Source organism: Callospermophilus lateralis, chromosome 7 (assembly GCF_048772815.1).
Source record: "Callospermophilus lateralis isolate mCalLat2 chromosome 7, mCalLat2.hap1, whole genome shotgun sequence".
NCBI lineage: Eukaryota > Metazoa > Chordata > Mammalia > Rodentia > Sciuridae > Callospermophilus > Callospermophilus lateralis.
In genome coordinates, this window is record NC_135311.1 from 128,895,066 (window position 1) to 128,920,768 (window position 25,703).

The 25,703-nt window shown below is 55.7% G+C and overlaps 1 protein-coding gene across 1 annotated transcript; it reads left to right on the plus strand.

The window, feature by feature from the left end:
* On the plus strand, nt 1-21,727 carry Wnt4 (Wnt family member 4). The gene is made up of 5 exons (XM_076863261.2): nt 1-77; nt 11,701-11,936; nt 20,306-20,437; nt 20,528-20,670; nt 21,260-21,727. Exons 1-5 carry the CDS (start codon nt 1-3, stop codon nt 21,725-21,727), a joined length of 1,056 nt encoding a protein of 351 aa, XP_076719376.1.
* Nucleotides 21,728-25,703: the final 3,976 nt, after the last annotated feature.

Here is a 25,703-nt window from a genome sequence, read left to right on the forward strand (position 1 = left end):
ATGAGTCCCCGCTCGTGCCTGCGTTCGCTGCGCCTCCTCGTCTTCGCCGTCTTCTCGGCCGCCGCGAGCAACTGGCTGTAAGTCGGGCCGGGACCGGCAGCGCCGGGCCGGGCGGGGCGGGGCGGGGCAGGCCCCGGGGGCAGCGGCCGGTGCCAGGCGGCGCGGGGCAGCGGGCGCGGGGGCGCCCGGCAGGTGTCTCGGCCGCGGGACAGAGGCTCGCTCGCTCTCTCTGCCGCCGCCGCCACTGCCGGGCCTCCATCTGGAGACCCTGGGTCCCGTTCTCCCCACGTCCCGCTTCCTGCCCAAAGGCGCCGGGGATGGCGGCTTAGTCCGCACCCATAGGCGGCCCTGGGCGCCCCAGGGCGCAAGGGGTGCGAACACGGGGCGGCGGCCCAGATGGGGTACCCTGCTCAGGGCGCAGCCCAGCGGGACTGACAGGTCACTGAGGAAGCCCATTACAGGGAAGGGCTCCTGGACATAATAGCAGGTTAATCCCGAGAAGTCTGGGAGCGAGCTCCCCGCGCGAAGCTGCGCCGCGCTGCGGGCTGGGCTGGAGGCGTGCAGGGACCTGTTTCTGCTGGGAGGGAGGGAACCAGGCTTAGAAGGAGGAAAGGGACCGGGACACCGAGCCTCTGAGAACCCGCTGCCGGCTCTGGTTGGTTGGACCTTGGTTTTCCCTGGAGCAAGAAGAAACTCCTTGCAGCCCTTAAAGAGGACAACAGCCCCCACCTCCACGGGTCTTGCCTAAGGAAGAAATGGGTGGTAACCACTGGTGACCTGTCTCTTTCTCCTTGACTGGGTCTGCTCAGAGGGTTTCCTGGGAAGGGGCAGGATGTTTGCTGGGGGAAAGAGAGCTAAAGGGATGAGCTGCTCTGGGCCAGTGAACGGGAAGCAAGAAGAGGACGCTGGACTCCTTCATCCTTCCCAAGTGACACTTCCCCATGCCCCAGGCTTAACCCTGGCCCCAACTCCTCCTGGCCAGAACTCTTTCCCCCATCCGCTGTGGGCAGCCAGTGGGGAGCCAAGCTCCAATATTGATCTGAAAAGCATGAGGTGGGAAGGGGGATCGCCAACAGTGTAGCTGGGGTTTCCATGGAGACAGCAGGAGAGGAAAAAATTCTCTCTGCATCAAGACCAAAGAACAAATATCTCCCATGAAATTGCCCCGAGTGTCCAATGGCTGTTGCTATGAGGTCATTGTGGCCAGCCGGGGCCCTGCAGGCTGGAAGGAGTGTGTTTGTTGGGGTCAGAACCACCCAGGGCTTTGGGGGACGGAGGTGATGTGGAATTCTCCCAGCTGTTCCGAGAGTGAGCTACTCCAAGACAGCCCAAAGTGGCTGTGGCGCTTTTGTTTTTCTTGGAGCCTTAATTTGATTAACACTTCAGGAGCAGTGGCAGTATGTACAGAAACCAGGGCACCACCACCTCGTCCCTCTGGCCCCCTGCAGACCACCCCCCTCAGTGGAGCCTGGATCAGAGAGCTGAGGAGGGGAGCTGGTTTGGATGTAGGGGCTCTGGAGCTGGCTCTTAAATACATGGACTCAGAGCTGAGGTCCCCAAACAGGTCTGAGTATCAGGAAGAACAAGAACTGGGTTCGACCTGCCCGGCACGGAGGGAAGCAAAAAAGCAGAGGACAAAAGTGGCAATTTGAGTGCGTGACCCAGGCCTTCAGGGAATATGGGGATATCGGCAGTGGAAAGACAGGCCTGTAGAGCATTGTGGCCTTTTGGCTCCCTTTACAGATGAGGAAACTGAGACCAGGGAGCAGAAGTTACTTGCCAAACTCAAGTTGAGAATGGACACTCAGACTCCCAGCCCCTCCCATGATACTGTCCCAAACCGAGCCAATGTGGCCCAGGTGATATTACCACCCACCTTCAGCCACATCCACGCCCAGGATCTCAGGCAGAGACATAGCCCTGGCTTTAGGTCACACAAACCCCTGGGGAATTCCAGCTCCCTTCTTGAGCCTGTGCTGCCATGAGGGGTGGGTGAGGAGGGGGGCCTGGAGGGAGAAGGGAGTTGGCAAACCTGTTCTCGGTGACTGTGATGGTTCAGGTTGCCATGCAGCAGGCTCTGGGTGTCCCAGCTCGCTCCTGCTCCACCAGGGCTCCGAGCCAAGGGTCTCTCTGCTCAGCCCAAGGTGAGAGAAAGAGGGCCTTCCCAGGACCCTGTGGAACCGGGGGTTCTGAAGGAGAAGAGACCCAGGGCTCTGTCCCCCCAAGCCAGTGTCACTACCTAATGTTTATCACCTCCGTCCCCAGGCCAGAGACTGGACCAGCCCTGGGGAAAATAGGTGTCACAGCCAGGCTTCCTAGGAGCTTGGGGTCCAAATAGAAGGACACATAAAACAAAGCCACAAATGGGTAGGACAGTGCATGCCACATGGCTGTCGGGGGAGAGAAATGAACAGGGGCAATCAACGGGGGAGTGGGGGGGACACACCACTTGGCCTGCAGGCTATGGGATCCTGACAGCAATTCCAGGATAATAACTCCCGAGGCCAGAGTATATTCAAATCCCAACTTACAGATGAGAACAGTTGGGATCCCAGAGGTAGTTTTCCAAAGCCACCTAGCTGGTAAATGCAGAGGTGTCTGGCCCAGAGCTGCCTCTAGAAGAAAAAGCTGCAGTCGGGCAGCTGTCCATTCAGCGAGGTGGTGACACTGTATCTTTTCAAGGGTGAGCCAAGCTAGAGGCCTGACCCCGAAAGGATGGCTGGCAGCACCCACCAAGGGATGAGACCTGGGTGTCCCCTCCCATCCCAGCAGAGGCGTCCATCCAGGGATGGTCAACTGGCCAGTAGCAGAGCTGGTACTGTCTGTTGTCTCAGAAGGGCAGGTGGCCCAGGGTGGGGGGAGGCCAGGTGTCCTGCTGTGTGCAGCTGTTGGGCAGGACAGAGCCTGGAGCTGGGAGGACTCTGCAGCCTGAGGCCTGGGCAAGCCCAGAGAAGCTGGGAGCTGCCGACTAGGGTTGCATCTGGCACCCAAAGCAGGCTGACAGCTTGTGGCAGCTCCTGCTCAGAGGGAGGGATGTGCACAGTCCTCTGCCTTCAAAGGGGCTGCCCTACCGGGGTCCTAGGGTCAGAAATGATTCTGAATGGTCCCCCTGGCACTGAGACTGCACCAGGAGACAGGTGCCAGTCCCAGCTCTGTGCCAAGTGCTGGGCGGCCTTGGGTGGGCCTCTTTTCTTCCCTCTGGGCCACTATCCTCTGCAGCTTATTCTCAAACCCAAATGGAAGAACTGGCAAGAGCAAGGGAATAGATAAGCCAAGGCTTCATCACTGGGTTTCTGGGGGAGGTCAGTGGTGTGCTGGGCAGGAGCCCTACCAGGAACCCAGCAGGACAGGGGAAGGAGTCCCTGCTGTACTCAGAGATGGGCCAGCAGAGTGACCAAGTCAGTCTTGGGGACAGATAGCCTGGAGTTCCACCCCAGCTCTGCTACGGCCCAGTCCAGTGATCTTAGACAGGTTACTTAGCATCTTGGAGCCTCCGGTGCCTCATCTGCAAAATGGTACCCATTGGTGCAGATGGGACATACACAGTGGTGTTGGGAGAAAAGAGCGAGCCCATGCATGTATTGGGCTGGGCACAGTGCCAGCACACCAAGAGACATGGTAGCCACGGGGGCTGGTGTCAGTGGGCTAGAGTCCTGTCTATGGGAGGGTGGAGGGAGTGGCCTTCAGGTGGCCCTCAAGCCCAGTTTGTCCCAAACTCTCCCATCCCAAGCCCATGATTGTACGCAAATAGGAAACCAGACTGCCAGCCCTCCTCCTCAGCAAGGGTCTCCACAGGAGCCTCAGAGGGCCAGGGAGGCCCAGCTGGCTCAGAGGCAATCCTGCTGGCCAGGAAACTGGTGCTGGAAACACCCTTCAGGAGGCCCCACATGCCCTGCTGGTCCAGGTCCCACAGGAGTGTGTCTCGAGGCTGATTTTCTCCTATGTGCCTGCTTGCCCAGGGAGGATGTGTGACTCTTGGCATGGCAGAGGGAGGCCCAGCTCTCAGGTCGCGCCTCCCCAGTCCAGGTGTGGGGGACAGCCAGCCCCACCAGGAAAGATGTAGCCCATCTCCCCCAGGAATATCTCATGGTTCCCCAGCTAAAAAGAAGCTCTCCCTTCCCTCTAAAGAGTAAGAGCCCATCTCCTTGGAGCACTCCCATGGTTCTGGGCAATGAATTACAATCACTACACCCACAAAACTTTACAGTTTAAAGCAGGATTTCCCTCAACCTTGATACCATTCATATTTGAGGCCAGGTAATTTTTTGGTACGGGGCTGTCCTGTGTCCTGCAAGGTGTTTAGCAGTATCCCAAGCCCCAACCTGCTGGAAGCCAGGAGCACACACACTGCCCCCCCACCAGGTGACAACCAAAAATGTCTGCAGACATTGCCAAATGTCCCCTAGGGGCAAAAGCACACCCCCACACAGCGAATGAATGGTTCATAAAGCACTTTCACGCCACCCACCCTGAGCCACTCTACCTTCCTCTCCCCGCTTCAGAGGACAGGAGTGTCTTACTCTCAGCCCCACTTCAGAGGCCAGAGATGCAGCAACTTCCCCAAAGAAGCAGCTTGGCTGGCTCTCACAGGTCCAGGTCTCACGGTTTTCGTCCCCTGCCTGTAGAACCCTCTCACGTTATATATAAGCTCGGCAGCGTGGCTTCTGCTTCGGAAGGCCAAGGCAGTGCGATCCCAGCCCTGAGGACTCCCAGGCTGGCACCCCCAGCCTGTAGAAGGTGCTCAGCTCACACTCAGTGGACAAGGAAGGAAGGACTCCTTCACCCCAGAACATTCTTGTCAAATGGCGGCCCATCTTCAAAGCCCTTGAGTAGGAGGAAGGCTTCCCTCCACTAGCCCAAGGTTCGGTGATACTAAAACGCGCCCCAGTGGGTGTCAGGAAGGGTGGCTGACCCCAGCAGATCTGCAGCCCTGCCGTTCTCCTCAGCCAAGGCAGACCCTCTGAGTCAGACGGGGCTGCTTCTCCCCTCCTCGGGGGCCCTGGGACCGGGCCTGCCGGAGGGGTTTGCTCAGCAGCAGGAGCCCCAGCTGTCTGCCGGTTACCTTTCTTCCCTCAACCCTGGATTAGCAGTTGAGCAACTCAGCAAGCTCCTGACAAGACAGCGCTCCCCAAACCTGTTGAAACTCGCCCAACTCTGGCCCTGTGGGTGCTCTTGGAAAAGCCAGTGTTTGCAGCAATCCTGCTCCAGTTCCTCCCTCTGGGAGGAAGGGCTCAGGCGGGGCACAGGCAGGCCAGGAGCTGGGGTGACAGAGCCTGCCATTGGCCCCTGCAGTCACCCTGTGCTCCCAGGGAGCTTGCAGCAGCCAGGGCTGGTTTGTTCTGTAAACCCAGCTGGAAGGTGGAGCGGGACCCAGGGTTGCTTTCCAGATTTCCACAGGAGTTGCCAGGTTTTATCTCTGAGACCTGAACTGCATCTTCTGTGAATGAGCCAGACCCGGGAGAAGGCTCTCTCCCCACCCTGACCCCAGCAGCTCCCCCTTCCCCACACAGCCCCTCTCCGCCTCCCCCACTCCTGGCAAACTGAAACCAAACTGCGTTTTAAGTTCCCGCCAAGTCAGGGCCAGGCCATCCCTGTGGTGGAGGGGACCGGTCTTCAGAGAGGGATGAAGGCAGATGGGAGGGAGGGAGGGAGGGACACACCCTCAGGGATGTCTCCTTCGGGGCCCATTTTGCACAGCAGGGGATTGCTGACAGGCCTAGTGGGGCCTCTTTCCCTCTGGGACTCGGACTGAGCCCTTCCCACCCCATTTCTCATTCTGTAATCTCCTGATGAGGTCCCAGGAGTTTTCCCCAAAGCGGGAGACGGCAGTGTTCCCTCCTGAGTCAGGGGTGCCCTGCTTCAAGGTTTCAGAACAAAGCAGACATCAGAACTGGCCGCGGACAGGGAGTCCTCAGGGTCACAGCTTCCTGCATGGGGGTGCTCTGTCTGCCCCCTTCAAACACATGGAGTACTTCCTGGCATCAGGCATGGTGCAAGGCTCAGGGGCACGCAGCACACTTGTGGGAAAGCTGGAGTCCGCCCCCGGACTTCTCCTGCAGTCCACGAATCAGATCTGCAGCCCCAGAGCCCCAGCCGGTCACTCTGCACAGGAGGGGAGAACAACCAAGGTCTGCCCACCCGGCCTGCAGGGGGTAGGGGACATTCAGCCACAGGTTCTCCCAAGTGTGGGCCTTTAGAAGGTACCTGCCATAGCCAAGGAACTCGCTGGAAACTGGGAGCCACCGCAGCCTCCCTCAGTTGGGGAGGACACTTCAGTGGTCCAGTGGCCACAGGGCACAAAAGGCTTTCTAGCCTTCTGCTAGGGTAGGGCAAGGTAGGTCAGGAAATGCCTTAGCCTTGACACTGCTCCCCCACAGCTTTCCCTGCCAGGGCAGAGAAGGAAAGTTCTCACCAGCTGGCACAGCACTGGGCCATGCAGACCCAGGGCTAAGTGGCTCCTCCTTGGCCCTGGGTCAGCCACCAGCTCTCCTGGGGACAAACACAGAGAGATGGGAAATGGGAGGGGAGTTCCCAATTGGAAGTGGGGTATCTGGAGCTTCAGGAGTAAGACACATGGGGCTCGGGTGTCAGGAGGCTGCAGGTCACGGCCACAGGGGAGGCCAGAGGAGTGCGAGTGCCGAGGCTTCTGAGGGTAAAGGAGCCAGGGATCCCAGGGATAGCAGCAGGGGAAGGAGGGGAAGGCACTCCACAAGAGGCCATCGTGTCCCTCCAACTGAGGGAGGCACCTGGAGCCCAGGGAAGTTGGCTAAGGCAGGGAAGGAGGTGGAGCAGAGGCAGCCCGCTGCCCACCAGCTACCATGAGGGTCTCCACTGCCAGCCTCCCCACTCCTACGGCTGTCCTCCAGGGTTCCAGACCAGCAGCAGCACCTCCCCCACAACCCCAATGGCTAGGGACCCCAGGCCCAAAAAAACATGGTCTAGGCAGAAGCATGACCACTGAGACGCCTCCCTCCCCAACACTCCCCTCTCTAGTTCAGAAAACACGGGGCTCAGAATCGGGTCACCTCACCCAGTTCAGTGTCTGGGGACCTCAGTACCCCAGGCCATCTTTGGAGCCTGAGCATCTAACCCCCAGGCTCAGGAGCCAGAATGACCTGTTTTGAACTTCTGACCACCCTGACCGGCTCATGACCTTGAACACGTGCCTCTTGAGTCTCAGTTTCCGCATCTATGAAATGGAGAACAGCCTTCCTGACCCACTCGGCACTGTTGTAACAGGACATGCTGAAACCTGTACCTGCTGATTAAGGGCACAGGTGACAGGGGAAGGGAAGGTCCCTGCTTCCAGTCACCTCTCATTCCTAAAATGATTCCCATGTCCCCTCAGCACCCTGGCTTGTCTTGGATGCCACTGCCCTAGCCCTTGCACCCCAGGGTCCTAGCTTTTGGTCTCCTGACACCAGTACCATCCCCCCCACCTTCCCTTGCAGTCCCTGTCCCAGGGCCTGCCACATGGGTCACAATCACCAGAAAACCCATTCTCCAATTCTGCAAACTCTGGAGATTCTGCCAAAAATCTGCAGTTGGGGGCTGGGGGTGTGGATCCATGGGAGAGTCCCTGCCTAGCATGTGGAAGGCTCTGGGTTCCATCTCCAAACAACAAAAAGAAACCCCTCCAGTTGGGATCCTGTCTGAAGTAATCCACATTCCCACTGGGAGTGTGTGTCTCTCCCTGGGTGTGCACAGCTGAAGGCTGGGGCCCAGGCCTAAGAGGGTCCAGAGAGCCCAGCATCTCCACTGAGATGGGCACAGGCTATGTGGGAGGCAGTGAGGGGGCCCCTGGAGTCCATCTGGATAAGGATGGTGACCCAGTAGTGCTGCAGCGAGGAGCAGCACCCGCCACACGCACATTTCATTTATTAGTTTCTGGGGTTGAACATCAGTCTCCCATTTTATAGAACACACTGAGGCTCTAAGATGTTTGCTAACTTGCCTCCAGTGACACGGAGATGCGATTCTGACCAGGCTGCTCCCTACAGCCCTTACTACACTGCTTATCATAAAGGACAGGGTCTCTGGACCTGGGACAGCATGGAGAGGAGGCCAGCCAGCCACTCTGCAGTGGTTATAGGAGCACTGGGAGATCTGACATGATTGGGGGTGTGGCAAGGATCTGGTGGAACCAGGTACCCCTGGGTGCTCCTTAAGATCGTGGTCCTGGGTGGGGGTCTGTGGTCCTCTTGCTTCCACCCAGCCGTGTCCCCAAGGCAGCTCTCTGCTCAGCAGACACTCCATTTCCTTCCGGCTCCCCCTCCTGCCCGCCTGGCCTCCTTCCTCCCTGGTATTGCAGGCACAACCACTCCTGAGGAGGCTCTAAATGTGGCCAGGGCAGGCAGGGAGGCCAAAGGGAGGGGCAGAGAAGCCTGGGCTGGCGTCCCAGCCCCCACCTGGACACCCTGGGGCTGGGACCTGCGACACTGACCTGCTTGGCCTCCCCAAGGCTCCAGTTCTTTCCCTTCCCCTTTCCTCTCCATGTGCAGAGTGAGAGCCTGGGAGGAGTCACAGAGGTGCAGATTCTCCTCTAGGAATTTGTATATTTTGTTTAAAAAAGCAAGCAAACCTGGAAAAGCTTGGGACAAGCCCAGCTAATTTTAGTTTCTAATGAAAACAGCAGGTGGCCGAGAGGATCTGATCTCCCTGGCAGGGCCAGGGCCCTCCAGCCTTGCAGGCTGCGTGCACGGGCCTTGCGGGGAGGGCCTCCTGGGAGGAGCCTCAAGGACCCATAGCCCCCATTTGAGAAGACCAGGGCACGAGCTGGTTGGCAGCGGAGCCGACAGGGGCAGTCTAGGCTGGTGGGGTAACCTGATCGATGGCAGGGCAGTGGCTGGAGTCCTGGGTGGCCAGGGCAGCAGGTGGCAGATTGCTAAGCCTGGACTCAGAAGCAGCAGGAAGAAGCCTACACGGGGACACCGTACCAGGGCGGGAGAAGCAGGGATGGTCGGGGCCTCCACACACGGGCAGCCGGCACCAGCCAACACCCATCAGGCCCTGTCTCCCTGAGAAATGGCTTGGCAGTCAATATTCAAGCCCAACCCTGCTCCAGGGTCAGCAAGTGGCACATGTGTCTCTGGGGGAAAGGTTGAGCCACCTTAGGGCACCAGGAGGGATCCTGGAGGCCCTTGGGACCAACTGGGCCCAGCTCCTAGTGTTCCCAAAACCCATAGCAGCCCCGCCTTCCTTCCTCAGCCCTGCCCCTCCCTGCCCTGAGCACTCTGCCAGTAGGTGAGCACAGGGGACCCACCAGGACAAGCCCTATGTAAGGCCATCCAGCGGGGGCAGGTCCATAGCCAGGGACACAGGGAAGAGAGGGGACTCAGGGCTGCTGCTGCTGACTGCTGTGGTACTTTGGAAGTCATCTCACTTCTGTGGGCCTCTGTTTGCTCTTCTGTAAAACCAGACTCTGGGATAGATACGCAGAGACGGTGCAGACCAAGGCCCCCGATGCGCTCCTCTCTCCAGCCCCAGCCTTGCCTGTGTTCAGCTCTGGTGCCCGATTCCCACCACCACCACTCAGACAAGCTCCTAGGTTCTGGGAGCACAGGGCTGGGGGAGGCTGGGCCTCACATGCTTGCAAGGGGCAAGGGTTGTGCCAGGGGAGGAAGGGGCTGGGCAGTGGGCATTGGTGCCCACTGAAGAGGTTTCTTCCTGGACACTACCCCAGCGACCCACAGCCATGGCAGGCCAGCAGCGCCCCCTAAATCCCTGTTGCTGTCATTTCAGCCTATCTTCCTGCTGCATTTCCGGCCTAGAGGAGGATGGTGCTGCCCTCTGGTCCATCTCTCCCCTGGTAACAGCAGGGGCTCCATCTATCAGCCTGGCATGGGACTAGGGGTCTTTGAGGCCTGGAAACCCCTCCATACTTCTGCCAGTAGGAGGAAGACCACCGACTCTGACAGGTGGAAAGGCCCTAGGGACTTATCCATTTATCATTCCCATGAACAGAAGCTCTGAGTGGGGAGGTGACTTGCCCCAGGTCACAACTGGTGGTTCAGCCAGGCCTCCAAAGCCTACTTCTCCTGCCCAGGGACCCCCTGCCCTTGAATGACTTTCCTAACCAGAGGCTAGGGCCTGGCACAGCCTGACGTGTCCCCTTGCTGAATACAGAAGGAGTGGCCTAGCTGGGGACAGGCCAGTTCTGTGCCCCTGTGTCAAAAGGCAATAGGGACCTCACCCTTTATCTGAGAGCCAAGTCTGGGTGGGAGCAGGAAAAGATCCAATGCTAGGTGCAACTCCTTATCCCCTCACAGAAGGACACCTGTGGCCTCCCCAAAGCGTGACCTGGCCCATCGCCAGTAGGTGCTGAGCTTTTGGCGCCCCCTGCAGGCCAAGCACGATAGGTGGGCCTGGCCCAGTAGGAGACCCCCAATTCCTTCAACTATGATAGTGGGGAGCACCCAGGCAGCATTGAGATGCTAGTTGGCCCCTGTTCAAGATGCGTCCTCCTCCCACTTCTCAGTCTTCTTCCTACTGTCCTCCCCTCCAAGAGGCTCAGGCTCCTGCCTGGGCCTCATCAGGACCCTATCAGTCTCTTGACAACCACTGAGTAGGACCTGGTCGAAAGGAGAAGGGCCCTGGGAGACAGGAGTGCAGGAGGAGGGGAGGTTGGGCACCTGAGCCCAACCACCTCCCACTCGCCCACTAGGCTGCAGGGAAGAGATTGCTACGACACCCCCCTCCTAGGATGTGCCCAGCTGACACCCAGAGGTGTTGCCATTAGGTTCATCCCTCACAACTGCCCTCTGGGATAGGAACTGCCACTCCATTACAAACAGGGAAAGCCAGACTCCAGCCCACACAGGGGATGAGGAAGCTGCCCCTGGGGCTGACACTGCAGAGAGGAGGACAGTGGCACCCAGACTGAAGAAACATCATTGGTACTTACCCAGGCAAGTGGCTTCCCAGCTGTGCCTGGGGACATATCCAAAACTGAGATGCATGCCAAGCCCTGCCTGAAGCGGGGCTCAGGAACCTGAGTGTTCCTCAAGCCCAATAAATGTTTCCAGTGCACAGCCAGATTGGAGAGCCCTCCCTCATGCCCGGCCCACATGCCCGGCCAATAGAACCTGGCTGCTGCATGCACACCTCCACAGCCAGGGGCAGCCAACTGCAGTCTGCTGCCCCTGGAGCAAGCCCAGCTCCCAGCAGCTTCTGTCCACACTGTCAGTTCTAGCCTTTGAGTCACATAAAGGAATTGTCATTACTGAAGGCTGTGAAGTCAGACAAACCAGGTTCAAGTCCTGCTCCACCTCTCACTGACTGGGTAACTTTGCATAGACACATATGCACCTAAGTGTCCCTCTCTTTAAAATGGGGGTTCACTGGCTTGCTGAGAGGATTAAATGCAATAAAGTACTTAGCCCAGTTGTGACTAGGTTCCATAAAAGTTGGCTACGCTAATTATCATCATCATAAAATTTCCCATATTTTAATAGGACTTTCTATATACCGTTCGATTCAGTGGCCATTCATTCACTCCCTTTGCCCAGCAAACAATGACCAGTTCCTGTCTCATTGCCTCAGTCCCCGTGTCAAACTGCACACACAGATCCCCAGCCTGAGACCAGGAGAGGCAGGCCTGTCACTGGATCCAGAGAGAAGGACCAGTCCCGGGACAAGTCGGCCCCAGAGACCGTGGCGGGGTGCTGGGGCGGGCTCTGCAGGCCTCTCCCCTCTTCCCAGGTACCTGGCCAAGCTGTCTTCAGTGGGGAGCATCTCTGAGGAGGAGACCTGTGAGAAGCTCAAGGGCCTGATCCAGAGGCAGGTGCAGATGTGCAAGCGGAACCTGGAGGTGATGGACTCGGTGCGCCGCGGCGCCCAGCTGGCCATCGAGGAATGCCAGTACCAGTTCCGGAACCGGCGCTGGAACTGCTCCACGCTTGACTCTCTGCCCGTCTTTGGCAAGGTGGTAACACAAGGTGAGGGTGTGTGTGTGCGGTGGCAGCCAGGGACCAGCGTGTGAGACCCAGTGAGGAATGATACACTGGAGGGGCTGGACTAGTCAAAATCATTTCTGAAGCTAAACCAGCAGGAGGCCCAGGGAGGGGCGCCAGGTAGGGGGAGGACCCAGGCTGAGGCAAGCTGGGGATGGCCGTGGGAGGAGGCTGATGCAGTGCTGTTCCCCCCACCCCGACCAGAGCAGAATTCAGTAATATGCGGCAGTTTCAGTGCTAGTCTCAAGGGAGTGTGAGCTGGGATCCTCCTTGTTTTAAGGAGAAAAAACTAAGGTTCAGGCAGGGGACAGGACTGCCCTGCCCAAGGCTTTTCAGAGGGTGAATAGCAGAATCAGGCTTGAGACCCGGGCTCGCGGCCCTCAGCCAGTGCTTCACCCCCTTGGCTCAGCCAAGGAGCTTGATTCATGGATTTCTACACCTGACAAACCCCATGGAGCACCCCCAGTATGGCCTTCCCTGATACAGCCAGTTCCTGTCCCCCACTCCTCGCAGCCCAGCGGGGGGCAGACCTCAGCATAGGAAGAGCAGCTCACCCGGCCGCAGCACTAACACGGGCAGATGCTGTTGTAACATTAACTCGGCAGCCATATTGCAGATAAAGAAAATAAAATTCATACGTGGAGGCAAAGTAACTTGCCCAAGGTCACAGAGCTAGAAAGTCACAGAGCCAGGACCAAACCCACTGCAGGGTCTGTGCTCTTCGCCACGATAGAAAAGTCACCATGATGGACAGGATAGGAGGTTGACATTTCCCCTGGCCAGGGCTGGGGTGCTCAGGGAAGGATTTCTCAAAGATAAAGGTTCTCAGCTTAGTCCAGAAACATGAGAATGCGCTCAACCAAAGGGAGGTGGGCTAGAGCCCAGAGAAAGTTCTAGGGAACAGGAAGGTTCCTTGAGAGGCTCTGAGAAGCACCCTAAACCAGCTGCCTCTTTTTCTACTTCCTGAGCACAAAACTGACACTTCTAAGCCACCACAGTCAACGGGGCCCTCTGTGACTTGCTCAGGCAGCAGGAAAAGGTTCCTTGGGCCAACCTTTGTCTTGGCACTTGTGGGCTGGATGGCCAGGGCTGCCCAGCTCACTGCAAACCATTTGGATGTTGTTGGAAACCAACTGTGATAGAAATTTGGAAGCCGTTCTCCTGGGAGCTGGCAGAGGCCAAAAAAGCATGATCCTGCTTGTGTTGCTGCTCTCGAAAAGAAGCAGAGACCCGGGGAGCAGCCCGACAGCAGCAAATCTCCCGGGATGAGGGGGCGCTGCCTGGCTGGGGAGCCTCGCACAGGTAGACCTGAGCTAGGAAAGTCCCTCGCACACGGTGGGTATTCAGAGAGTGTTTTGGATGGATTGGTTGGGTAGATCAGCAGGGTTTCATACACCATGTCTGCCGAAACCCCTCACCTTCGCACACGCCATGTCCTGTACCACAGACACCAAACCCCTTCTCCTTGGGCTCAGCAGTCCCCTCTCTAAGCCCTCTCAGTCCTTTCCTCTGGGCTCTAAGTCTCTTTGTTCTTAGTGGGGATAGGGATTCTCCTCTTATTTTGTAACTTTTTGTTTTGATATTATTTCATCTTATAGAAAAGGTGCAAAAAATAATAGAGGGTATTCCTATGGACCCATTACTGGATCCACCAAATGTTTGTACTTTATAGAGGAGAGTAAGGCAAATGGTCACACACACACACACACACACACACACACACACACACCTTTGTCTAAAGCACCTCTGTTCACACTGCAACAAGATGCTTCCAGGCTGCAGGGCGAAGCCTCCACCAACCCATCACTAAGGCTTAGCTCCCCCCAGGCAAGGGGATGGTTCGGCTGCCCATTTCCCCCACACGTGACACAGCCTGGCATCGAGGAGAGTCTGTGGATATAATCTAATGACAGCAGGTTGGGGACCGCAGGTTGAAGGTACATAAAAACAGGGGAGGCAGGGTCAGTATTGGCCTAAAGGTAGTGTGTCCACAGGACTCTGCCATTAAGTGCCTTCCTCACCTAGAGACAGAAACCTAGGAGGGGACCTAGTCCTAGCCAATAAGTTCTGGGTGATGCTAGAATCTACCAGGCCTGGTGAAAGCTGGTGACAGAGTAGCTTGGTCAAATGTCCTGTCCTCTTGGTGTAGAGTCGAGGCACCCAGAGATTGTCTTTGTCAGAGCAGGCAGAGACCAGCCATGTTCAGAGAACTCTTCTGAGCTCTTCCCATTCACCCAACTCCTTTTCCTATTTTTGGCTTTATTCCCTAGTAGAATTCCTCTTGGGACATTCTTAAATGCTCTTCACAAACAAAAAGAAAAGGGACTTGTCCACCCAGTGGCCTGAGAGCAAGGCACTGGCTCTCAGGAAATCCAGGGATTACTGATGAGACAGATGGAGGGTGAGCATGGGCAAGCAGATCTTAGGCAGGTGACTTCACTCCTCTGAGCCCCAGTGGCCTTGCCGAGCACATGTGTCCCTCTTAGGGCTGTCACCAAGATTCAGTGAGAAAGCCTGGGAAGTACTTCGTGTGGGCCCTGACCCCAGAGGCGCTGAGGCTGTTGCCTTTAGCAGCAACACTAGCCTGGGCAGACCACTCATCCCCCAGCTCCCAGGATGGGGGACTTGGCAGGGGCCCACATGCATAAGCAGCTTGGCTGAGGTAGTGGCCTCAGATGTGAAAGGACAGAGCCAACAGATCCCACCCTAGGTAGCCAAGGAGTCCCATCTGTTACAGGACTCTCACATGCTTGTGCTGTCTTGCTTTAAAATCATTCTCTCAACAGCTCTGAGCTTGTGACATTGTTCCTATGTCACAAGGAAGAAGGCTCAAGGAGCCGAAGGGTGGCAATGCACCCAGGTCCTGGACCAGCCTGCCTGCTCTTGACTAAGATCATGGGTCAGGCCCATGCCCTCTCAAAGACTCAGTGTTCTCTTTCCTGTAACATGGGAATAAACCCAGAACCAACCTTCTAGGACTCCTGGGGGAGAATTCATACAGATGGTGCTTAAATAGGGCTAACTGATGCCTAGAGGGCCAGGGCAGGGGTTTACATATTGCCAATACTACCCAAACTCTCACAGCCCCCAATTCCATACTTCCCCACTCCCAAGCTGTGGAGGTCTCTAGATGCCAGACACGCAGAGAAATAATGATAAGTAATGAGGCCAATGTGTGGTTTAGGGTCAAGCTACATGTTCTAGCACAAAAAATCTATCAGAAATTTGGTAAAGATGGTGTCTGGGGCAGCCAGGAATGTGGAATGTGGCAGTTCTTGCCTGAGCAGACATTAAGGGCCAAGACCTGTGTTTTAGTTATGGCCCAATCCCTGTCCTTGCTCAGCACTGTGCATAATGGTAAACTGTACCGAGTGAATGGAAAGGTCCAGGGCAGGGAGAGAAGCCATGGAGCTGGCACAGGTGTCCTGGGCCTCAAGGTAGGCTGGCCCTAGTAGGGTGGGATGACAAAAACCATTCTGCTTTCTTCCATCTGTGGACAGTGATGGGCCTCCTGCCTCATCACCTCTCTCTGTGACCTCAATCAACTCCCTGTCCATAGAGGGGACTCAAAGAGCCCTGAGGCCCCTACAGGCTCTGCCATGGTTGGGAGGCACCGTGATGTGTTGGCCATAGCAAAATGAGATTCAAACCCGGGCATGTCTTCCCACTCCCCACATCTGCACTGTTTAGGACACCTCATTGACTGTCCCCTCTACCCTGGGCTGGACTTGAAATGCTCCGCAGCCCTAGGTACTCTTGCCTTTGTCCTCAGTGCCATATCAGGTGGACCCAGTGAAGGGAGAACATTCTTTCCTTCTGGGTGACCTTTTGGGCCACTTTCTGATGCCATCAGATATATTACAAGAGCTCTGGGAAAGCCAGGCGTGGTGGTGCTCGCCTATGATTCCCAGCAATTCAGGAGGCTGAGGCAGGAGAGTGGCAAGTTCAAGGCCAGCCTCAGCAACTTAGCAAGACCCTATTTCAAAATTTAAAATAATAATAACAAAAGATGACAAAAACCCTTCTGCTGTTATTTTTTTTTTAAATAACAAAAGGTTATGGATGTAGCTCAGTGACCAAGCGCTCCTGGGTTTAATCCCCAGTACACCCCTACCCCAAAATCAGCTCTGGGGAGGATGTGCTCCAGACACCTCCAGGCTGGAAGCCCCTGAAGGCTTCAGAGGGCAAACACACAAGGTAATTTCTGTCTGTGGCCTGATTCTGATAGAGTGGGGCAGGCAGGTCAGAGAGAGCATCTGGAGTCCCAGGAAGACAGTGGGAAGGGATATGCAAGGATCTGTTTGAGTTGTGGAAAAGGTCACTCTGCAAACGAGTCTAACAGTTTTGTCTGGCCCCAAATGCTCTACACTTTCCCTGGTCACATAATTTTTCACAGGGCTGTCACCAAGATTCAGTGACAGAATGCATGGGAAATACTTCTTATAGGCCATGACCCCAGGAGAGCCACCTATTCTCACATCCCCTAAATTCAGAGAGACTTCCTGAAGGGAGTTTTTCTCGGAGCCGAGGAGCCCAGGGCCGGGTCTGGCCTCACTTCCCTACAACTCCCCCAGGTCAACAGGAAATGCTGGCAGTGTAGATATTCCCTGGCCTCAACCATAACACCCGCCCCGGTGCCCAGGGCATCACTGGGCCCATGGCTTTCTTGCCAGCCCAACTCAACCTCAGACAGTTCCCCGAATACTCCTTCCTGCTGAAATGTCTTTCCTTTCAATATCTGGAGAGACAGCACGTATGATGTGCTCTGCAGAGCCCAGGTCTTGTGTCACACAACCCTCCTTGGTTCCAGTTCCCATTCAGCCATTTGCTGAGGACTCCTCCAGAGTCTGACTGCTGAGATTGTTGTGACCCTAGAGAGCATATGGAAAGGCTCCAGAACACAGTGGGGCCCTCAAAAAAATAACTATTGGATCTGCAGAATCACTCTGAATCCCCAGCCCCTTGGAAAAGATGTACTGAGGCCAGACCCAGAGGACACACAAGACTTAGACTGGTAGAGCCAGAAGACAGGGTACTCTGGGAAGGAAAATGTCAGGAAGGAGCTGAGTGTGAGAAGCAGCAAATGGCTTATGGAAAAGAAGGCCAGAGTATCCTTGGCACTTGAGAGTCCTGCCTTACCCTAGTCCAGTGAGCACAAAGCGGGGATCTACCCCTCCTGCAGCTGAACAGGCAAACCCCTGACCCAGAAGCAGTATCTACCATCTTGCTGGGGAAGCCCCCTGCTGCTACAATTCCCAAGAATACCAGGATGCTTTTTCCATGCCTGGGTGGCCTCTGGGGAAAACAGGCCCTGCTAGATCTTCAACTAATGAGCAAAACTTCAGCCTGGGACCTGGGTAGGGTGAGGAGCCCCCCAGGGCCATAGTGATGGAGTTGAAGAGCTCAAACCCAGGGCCAGCTAGAGAAGGCTAAAGGAAGCCAGGCATGGTAGAGCACACCTGTAATCCAAGCGGCTCAGGAGGCTGAGGCAGGAAGATTGCAAGTTCAAAGCCAGACTCAGCAACTTAGCAAGGCCCTGTCTCAAAGTAAAATATTTAAAAAGGGCTGGGGGTGCTGGGATTGTGGCTCAGTGGTAGAGCGCTTGCATAGCATGTGTGAGGCACTGGGTTCAATTCTCAGTACCACATATAAATAAACAAAATAAAGGTCCATCAACCCCCCCCCCAAAAAAAAAAAAAAAACTTTTCTTTGTGACTCCCTATTGAAAAAAAAAAATGGGGCTGGGAATATGGCTTGGTGATTAAGTGCCCCTGGGTTCAATCCCTGGGAGGGAAGGAAGGAAGGAAGGGAAGGAGGGAGGGAGGGAGGGAGGGAAGGAAAGGGAAGGAAGAAAGGAAATAAATGGGATTGGCAGGGCTGGAGGAGCCACTGTCTTTGGCTTTGCCTTTGGGGACACAGCAGCATGCCCCTGTCCTCCAGGCCTTCTGGGGTCTCCTGTGCTGAGCAGAGCTTGACTGCTCATCACCTCTTAGAAAACCCCCCAAAGAGAGAGCTGATCCTGCAGCGCATAAGACTGAAGGTACAGCTTTCTTGCCTTCATCCTTGGAAGGTAGGAGATGGACTGCGTGTGTATTCCCAGACACTCAAGGCCTCTGCGAGGCAGAGAATGTCAAGATGGAAGCTCTGGAGCCAAGATTCTGGTCCCACCACTTCCTGGCTGGATGCTTCACCACTCAGCACCTGTTCTCTCATCTATAAAATGAAGTGGGGGAGGGGGGGTAGGTGTGTATGTGCACACACACACTGTGGTACTGGAGGTTGAACCCAGAAGTGCTCTACCACTGAGCTGTGTCCCCAGCCGTTTTTATTTTGAGACAGGATCTCACTAAATTGCTGAGACTGGCCTCAAACCTGTGATCCTCTTGCCTCAGGCTCCCAATTTGCTGGGATTACAGGTATGTACCACCATTCCCAGCTAACAAGGTTAAACCCTAATTTCATAGGGTTGTGAAGAGTATGCAAATTAACGTATACCCACAGTGCCCAGACACTGCCCAGCAGTGTATTAAGCTCTAAGCTTTAGCTTTTGTTTTATCTTCTTTTCAGAGTCTCTTCCTTCAGGGCCACTCTCAAGCTGAGAATATTATGGTGTCCTTGTTCCCCTGTGGCCAAGGCAAAAGGGACTCTGAATCCCAGGAGATGGATATTGATTCAGGGAATGAGGCAGTGGTCTCCCTGGCCACCTCAGAGGAAAGCCTGCACCCCAGGGGCCATTGGCTCTCAGGAGCAGAGGTCAGCCCAGAGCTGGGGCTGGGCCAGAGACTTCCTGAAAACCAAGAAAAGGAGAGGAGAAAAGACCAAGCAAGGTCAGGAGCTGAGGCCACCTGCCAGTTTCATCAGCCCTATCTCCTACTCGGACTTCCCTTCCCCCTTAGTCTTTGGGGTAAAGATTTGTGCTGGTTCAGGCCTGGAAATACCAGAAATACCAGAAACTGAAATCGGCGCTCTTTGGGCGGCCACAGCATAAAACCAACCAACATGATCCTGCTATTAACCTCGATTAACTTGGAGAAGATTCCACCTCCAGCCATCGAGGCTCCATTGCTCCAGCCAAGCCCCCCAGTACTGGCCCAAAGTAGCCAAGCCAGGGCAGAGAGTGGGCAGTGAAGAGGGTGGGGCATTATCCCCAGCTCAAGGGCCACACCAAGAACAGGGCGTCCTGAGTGGTTGGGGGCCGAGCTGCCTCCCACCCTAGTACTCAGCTTCTGCTGCTTCTGTCCACAGACATGGGTACAGAGACAGCGATTGTTTCTGTCTGACCACGGTGACTGCTCCCTGGGGCAGCTGGGAGCACAGGCCTGGGTGTCACAGAGGTAATTGCCAACCATGAGGCCAAAGCCTGCCCCCGCCACTCTTGCGGACACAGACCCTCCAGCAAGAGACAGAAGGACAGTCACGGCACACAGAGGCCCTCACAGGACCCAAGAGAGGAGCAAGGCCTGCTGTCTGGTCACACACCCAGCCAGCCGCGCACACTCTACTCACCCCCAGAAAGAGACTCCACAACAGCTACACCCCCAGGCACAGTTCCTAGGAGGATAAAAACATCCATTCAGGCAGGGGAGGAGGGCCGGCACCAAAATAGAATCACTGAGCAGTCGTGGGCAGAAGGAAAGAACCAGAACAGAGGAGAGGCCCAGACCTGTGCTGGAGCACTGGTTCTGTCGCCTCCTGGCAGCAAGACTGCGACCAAGTCCTTCCGTCTCTGAATCTGCATTTCACTGTAACTAGGGATGTAATTTAGGCACCTGGCTCATCAGTAAGAGGGATGAAGTATTAGGAGCTGATGTCATCTGGCTTAAAGGCATCAGAAGGCAAGACATCTTGAGCAATGGGCCCAGCCTAGGAAGGGCCAGGGCAGAGTCAGGGAGAGGAACTGGAGGGGAGCAGCTGGGGAATAGGTCAAGAAAGTCAGGAAGGCTGGGGCTGCAGCGCCACTCGGCAGCCTCACAGCTGTGGCATGGAACCAGCTCACCTCACCCGCCTGGTTTCCTTTACACGTCATATCACTCAACTCCTGGAAAGGCAGTGAGGACAGTGAGGCACAGGAGCCACGTCATGGCCCTGAAGCCAGACCCTCTGCCGGCTCAGCCACGTGCTGTGACAACCTAAGAAACCCCTCCTGCTGCCAAGAGGATGAGCTGGTCCACAGAGTGGTTGAGGTGGTCCCGGCTGTTGGTGTCCATTCGGCCCTGGCACGCAGCACTCTGCCCGCCTTGCTTGCTCCTTGGTCTACAGCTCCCAGCAGGCCCCATGTACCCCTCCCTCATTACTAAGGAGGGTGCTGAGAAGGAGCCCTGGGACCTAGCCCTGTCCTCCCTCTGTCTCCCCAGGGACTCGGGAGGCGGCCTTTGTGTATGCCATCTCTTCAGCAGGTGTGGCCTTTGCGGTGACACGGGCCTGCAGCAGCGGGGAGCTGGAAAAGTGCGGCTGTGATCGGACGGTGCATGGGGTCAGTCCTCAGGGTAAGCTCAGGATGGGGTTAGGGGGAGGCAGGGCCCTGGGAACCTGGCCCACCCTCACTGGGACCTTCTTCCATGTCCTCTGCACCCCAGGCTTCCAGTGGTCGGGATGCTCAGACAACATCGCCTACGGCGTCGCCTTCTCCCAGTCATTTGTTGACGTGCGCGAGAGAAGCAAGGGGGCCTCGTCCAGCCGGGCCCTCATGAACCTCCACAACAACGAGGCCGGCAGGAAGGTAGTATGGCACTACCCCCACCAGCACCAGAGTAGGGATGGCACGGGCAGGGTCCCCAAATACTCACCACATGGCCACTCGGGAAATGCTCAGGCTCTCACAGGCACAGGCACCTCAGTAGGCCCACGCCCATGGGGTGTGTGGAGCAGGCCCGGGAAGGAATGGGTGCCACACAGAGTGTCCCTGTACATATGCACCTGTGTACTGAGCACATATGCTCATCCAGCCCGGTCACCCCAGACATCACAAGCTCAACTATGACCCCATCAACGCCTACTCCCAGGGTGCCCTTCCCATCATATCACTTGTCACTGTTTCATGTGGCACTGTCCTTTAGCATCTCTGAGTGCCCACATGTGGGGACAGCACCTTGTTCATCTATCCCCAGTTGCTTACCAGCCCAGCATGGCAATTAGCAGATCCTTATACAGAGAAAGCATGACAAGAACCCTCTGACTCTACAGAATCAGCCCCCAGGGGCTGGATTCTGGGGTGTCCCACATCCATGTGCCCCTAGTAACCCCCAGGGCCCTCCCCAACCTCCACTACCATCTCCTGATGGCCCCTTTCTCCCACCCCTCCCCCACAGGCCATCCTGTCACACATGCGGGTGGAGTGCAAGTGCCACGGGGTATCAGGCTCCTGCGAAGTGAAAACGTGCTGGCGAGCCGTGCCACCATTCCGCCAGGTGGGCCACGCACTGAAGGAGAAGTTTGATGGCGCCACCGAGGTGGAGCCCCGCCGTGTGGGCTCCTCCCGGGCGTTGGTGCCACGCAACGCACAGTTCAAGCCGCACACAGATGAGGACCTGGTGTACTTGGAGCCCAGCCCAGACTTCTGCGAACAGGACATGCGCAGTGGCGTGCTGGGCACGAGGGGCCGGACATGCAACAAGACGTCCAAGGCCATCGATGGCTGCGAGCTGCTGTGCTGCGGCCGCGGCTTCCACACCGCACAGGTGGAGCTGGCTGAGCGCTGCAGCTGCAAGTTCCACTGGTGCTGCTTCGTCAAGTGCCGACAGTGCCAGCGGCTCGTAGAGCTGCACACATGCCGGTGACTGCACCGCCTGTGCTCAGCAACCACCCGAGTGGCCCAGGGAAGGCCAGTAATTTAAAGAGTCTCCCACCACCTCCCTGAGAGATCCTGGTTGTATTTTTTGTTCTGGTTTGGTTTTTGGGTCCTCATATTATTTATTGCCGAAACCAGGCAGGAGACCTTAAGAGTACCAACCGTGGCCTCCCACAAAGCCCAAGGCTTTGTGGCTGCCACTGATCAAAGGGACCTTGCTCATGGCTCTGGTTGTCCAAATAAGGCTGCTGCTGACCACTCAGTTGTTATCTGTGTCCATTTTCCTACTTGCAGGCTTAAGATAGGTAACAAGGAGTGTTACAGCCACATGGCTACTGACCCCGCCATCTAGGGAAACAGGTGGCCCCATGGCAGGGAAAATAGGTGCCATCTTGATGGAATTCACATCACCTGGAAAAAGAGCTGGCAACTCTCCACCCCACACATACACAAGGCCCTCTGGCAACTTGGCCCTGGTAGCCTTGCCTCTGGAACTCCCTGGAAAGAGCCTGGGCAGGTACCAGGTCAAAGGCAAAGAGCCCACTTCAGCTCTCACAAGGGCAGCTGGAAGGTCAGCCTCTGTGGGACCTTCCAGGTAGGAAGTACAGGTGAGGTGAGGGCAAGAGAAGGCTACAGTCCCACCCTGGAGCCCAGCCTGCCCCAGCACACCCTTTAGCGGAGCCATCTCGGTACTCCCCAACCCCTCCTAGTCAGGCCCCATGTGAGTCACCTCTCAGGGTGCTGTTCTCTTGTGAAACTGAGAATGGAAATCTCACACTCAGAGACAGGAAAGGACTGTGCAGAGAGTCCTCCTCCATTATCTTACTCACTAAACTAAATTTACTGAGTAAATACTGTCCAAGGCCTTGTATTGGGGCACCTCCCTTGATTATTACACCAGTCCTAGGATAGACAGACACATGCCATTTCACAGCTGAGGGCAATGCTTACCACCTCCATAGCAAGCTGAGCAGAGGCAGAGCCACAAGAGTTCTCCAGCCAGGCTCCTCCATGGCCCCTGCACCCAAAGGCACAGACACAGAAGGTGTCTTGGACCTGAGCCTTGAGAGGGGTTCTGGCTGCAAGAAAAGGGATGGAAGCAGCAGGGGCCAGAGACCACAGTCTGGGCTAGAGCCCACGTGGCTGCAGAGAGAAAACAGGCTGTGAGAAAAGAGGCGAGTAACTGGAAGGCTCACCAGTGAAGTCTCGGCAGTGGAGACCCCTCCACCCCCAGACCTCCAGGTTTCCAAGGCCTTGGGTGCATGGGGACTCAAGATCCCCAAAAGAGCACCAGCAGTCCAGACTTCTGTCAACGAGGTGTGCACAGACACAGCTACTTCTCAGTTGGGCGCCCAACCACCAGAGGACCTTGCTATCGACCCAAAGAGTCTTGAGTTCTAGGATCCCCATTTGGGGTTCCAAGACCCCAAGCTCTTGATTTTAGGATTCAGTGTCTGAAAGCCAAGTCCAAGATTCAGAATCTTAACTCGAACCTGCAGAAACTCTCCTTTTGGTTTGTGCCGCCTGATGTTGACTCCCCCTGCAAAGAGTTGTGCCGCCTGATGTTGACTCCCCCTGCAAAGAGGGTCAACACCCTTGGCCCCCAACCAAGCTCTGTGCTTAATGCCTAACCAAGTAAGAGGCCAAAACCAAGTGACATGCTGGAGCCACATTCAAATACAGAGATAATCTTGGGGCCGTCTGGTTCTGATGTGGATGAAAGCTAAGCTGACTAAGGGTCCCCACAGCTGCCCAGCTGGGCCCACTGCCACTTTAGCGGACTCAGTTCAGCTGCCTGCTCAGCGCCAGGGAAAACACTATGCCTCACTGGCAGAGCCAGATCCAGACAAAAGGGAGAGTGGGGATCACCCGGCTCCAGGGACCTGAGCTACTTTCCCCCACCCTGGGGAACCGTGGGTCCGGGCTGCTTGCTGATTGGATGGGCAATGCCCCAAGAAGCAACGAGAAGGTGTGTGCCCCATCACAGGCTTCAGCCACCTTTCCACCTGCCAGGGAGTACCTCAGAGCTGATCCTCCTGGGGTTGTGAAGGCTGTGCCCTAGGTCAATCAGACCACATTCTAGGAACCTCTGAAGAGCCCTACTGCCACTGCCACCTTCACTGCCACCAAGGCCAAAGAAATTCACAACCACAGAAAAAAGCAGCTTCCTTGGACCCGCTCAGCTCCAAACTGTCCCAAATGAAAAAAGAGGACTGACACAGGCCTGCCATAGCTACATGGGGGCTTGGAAAGTGGTCAGTAGGCTCACATCCTGCCCGAACCCTTCTCCACCATTCTTATACCAAGGCAAAAGTAATGTCCTCTGAGGCCTAGGGCTGGATAAACCCCAGCTCTGGATGCTGCTTCCCCACTCTGCTGCCCACCCATCCTTCAATTTTTATACTAGGCTCCTTGCCATTGTGACATCCCCATGACATAGTCTGATGCACGATAAAATGATTATTTCTTTATCTGGCAATTGTGGCAGTGACTCTTTCTTTAACATAACAGGAAAAAGACCTGGAAAAGCCACGGACAAAGCAATAAGTAACAGCAAATTCTAGCTATGGGGACCACATTGATAATTTCTTCTGAAGAACTGGTTTGGGGAACCTCCTACATACTGTCTGCAACTTTTCCACTAACACACAGTGGCTCTATACACATTTCACCAAGCCATGTCCAGCTATTTAAACTTTGGCCTTTCGTGATATAGACACGGGGGGGGGGGGGGGTCTGGTGAAGAGGGTGCTGACCCAGGACACAGGGGACAATGCAACAAAACTTAGTTCCTGTTGAGGGATAAAGGAATCTGAAGTCTGAGGCTAGAGGTAAACTCCAGGGTTGGGACCAGAGAACAGCAGGATGGAGAACCTGTAACTCTAAGCCTCAGCCCCAGGGATTCCCTGCTGCTAGCAGACCCAGAGTGGCTCCTCAGGACCCACCCCCTACTCCAGCTGGCGAGGTCCTCATCCTTACCGAAAGAGCTTGTCCCTCACATCCACGGAAGTAAATCCACACCAGCCTGGAAATAGCTAGGCTGTGTGCCGGGCTTTTACTGAGGTCAAGCTCTGGCTGAGGGAAAGTGTTCTCAGGACAGCGGGTACACACGATTTGTGAAGGACTGGGAGGTTAAGAATGGATAGAAAAGGACATTCCAGGGCTGGGGCTGGGACTCAGTGGTAGAGCGCTTGCCTAGCATGTGTGGGGCACTGGGTTTGATTCTTAGCAACGCATATAAATAAAGGTCCATTGACAACTAAAAAAAAAATTAAAAAATAAAAGGACTTTTTGTCCTCACAATCAAGAGTCAAAGGTGGGAAGAAGGACTAGAGATGCAGAGGGTCTAGGACGGTGGAATAAAGTAACGGTATCCATGCCCTAGCATTTTCTAGAACTATGGAAAGGTTACAGCTTCGGAGTCAGACAGGCCCAGGTTTATATCCCAGAACTATAAGTTCTTTATTATATGAATCCTTAGAAAATTCACTGTTTCCTCTGGGACTTGCTTTCTCGTCTGTAACATGGAGCTTCCCCCAAATGCACACTGTAAATGGGGCTAAATAACAGAACCTGTTTCTTGAGGATGATGTTGCCTTAGCTAACAGACATGAAGCTCCACAAATGGCAATTCTTACTATAAATGCCATTATCCTCCCTTCCAGAACATAGGAGGTAGTTATAAGATGAAGGGGGCTGGACAAGGGAGGAAGCAGGGACAATGTGGAATGATTAGGAGCCGAGGCAGGCACCCTGACTTTGGCCCCATCCCAGAGATTAGAAGCAGGCTGGTCTCCCCGGGTAGAAAGCCACAGGGAGGAGAGCAGGGACTCCCAGGGGCCAGGATACCCAAATAGCAGTGAGAAAGGTCAGGGCAAAGGGGCCGCAGACACCAGCTATGCAAGTTGAGCTGAGGTCCCACTGTGAGCAGGAAGAGGGCGAGGCCAAGGAGCACCCTCAGAAGT

What these genes read in the sequence shown, in the direction of transcription:
- Wnt4 (XM_076863261.2), top strand. Translation starts at nt 1, where the DNA reads ATGAGTCCCCGCTCGTGCCTGCGTTCGCTGCGCCTCCTCGTCTTCGCC. An exon ending in GCATGGGGTCAGTCCTCAGG is followed by an intron (nt 20,438 to 20,527) that starts GTAAGCTCAGGA and finishes TCTGCACCCCAG; the next exon opens with GCTTCCAGTGGTCGGGATGC. An exon ending in ACAACGAGGCCGGCAGGAAG is followed by an intron (nt 20,671 to 21,259) that starts GTAGTATGGCAC and finishes CCTCCCCCACAG; the next exon opens with GCCATCCTGTCACACATGCG.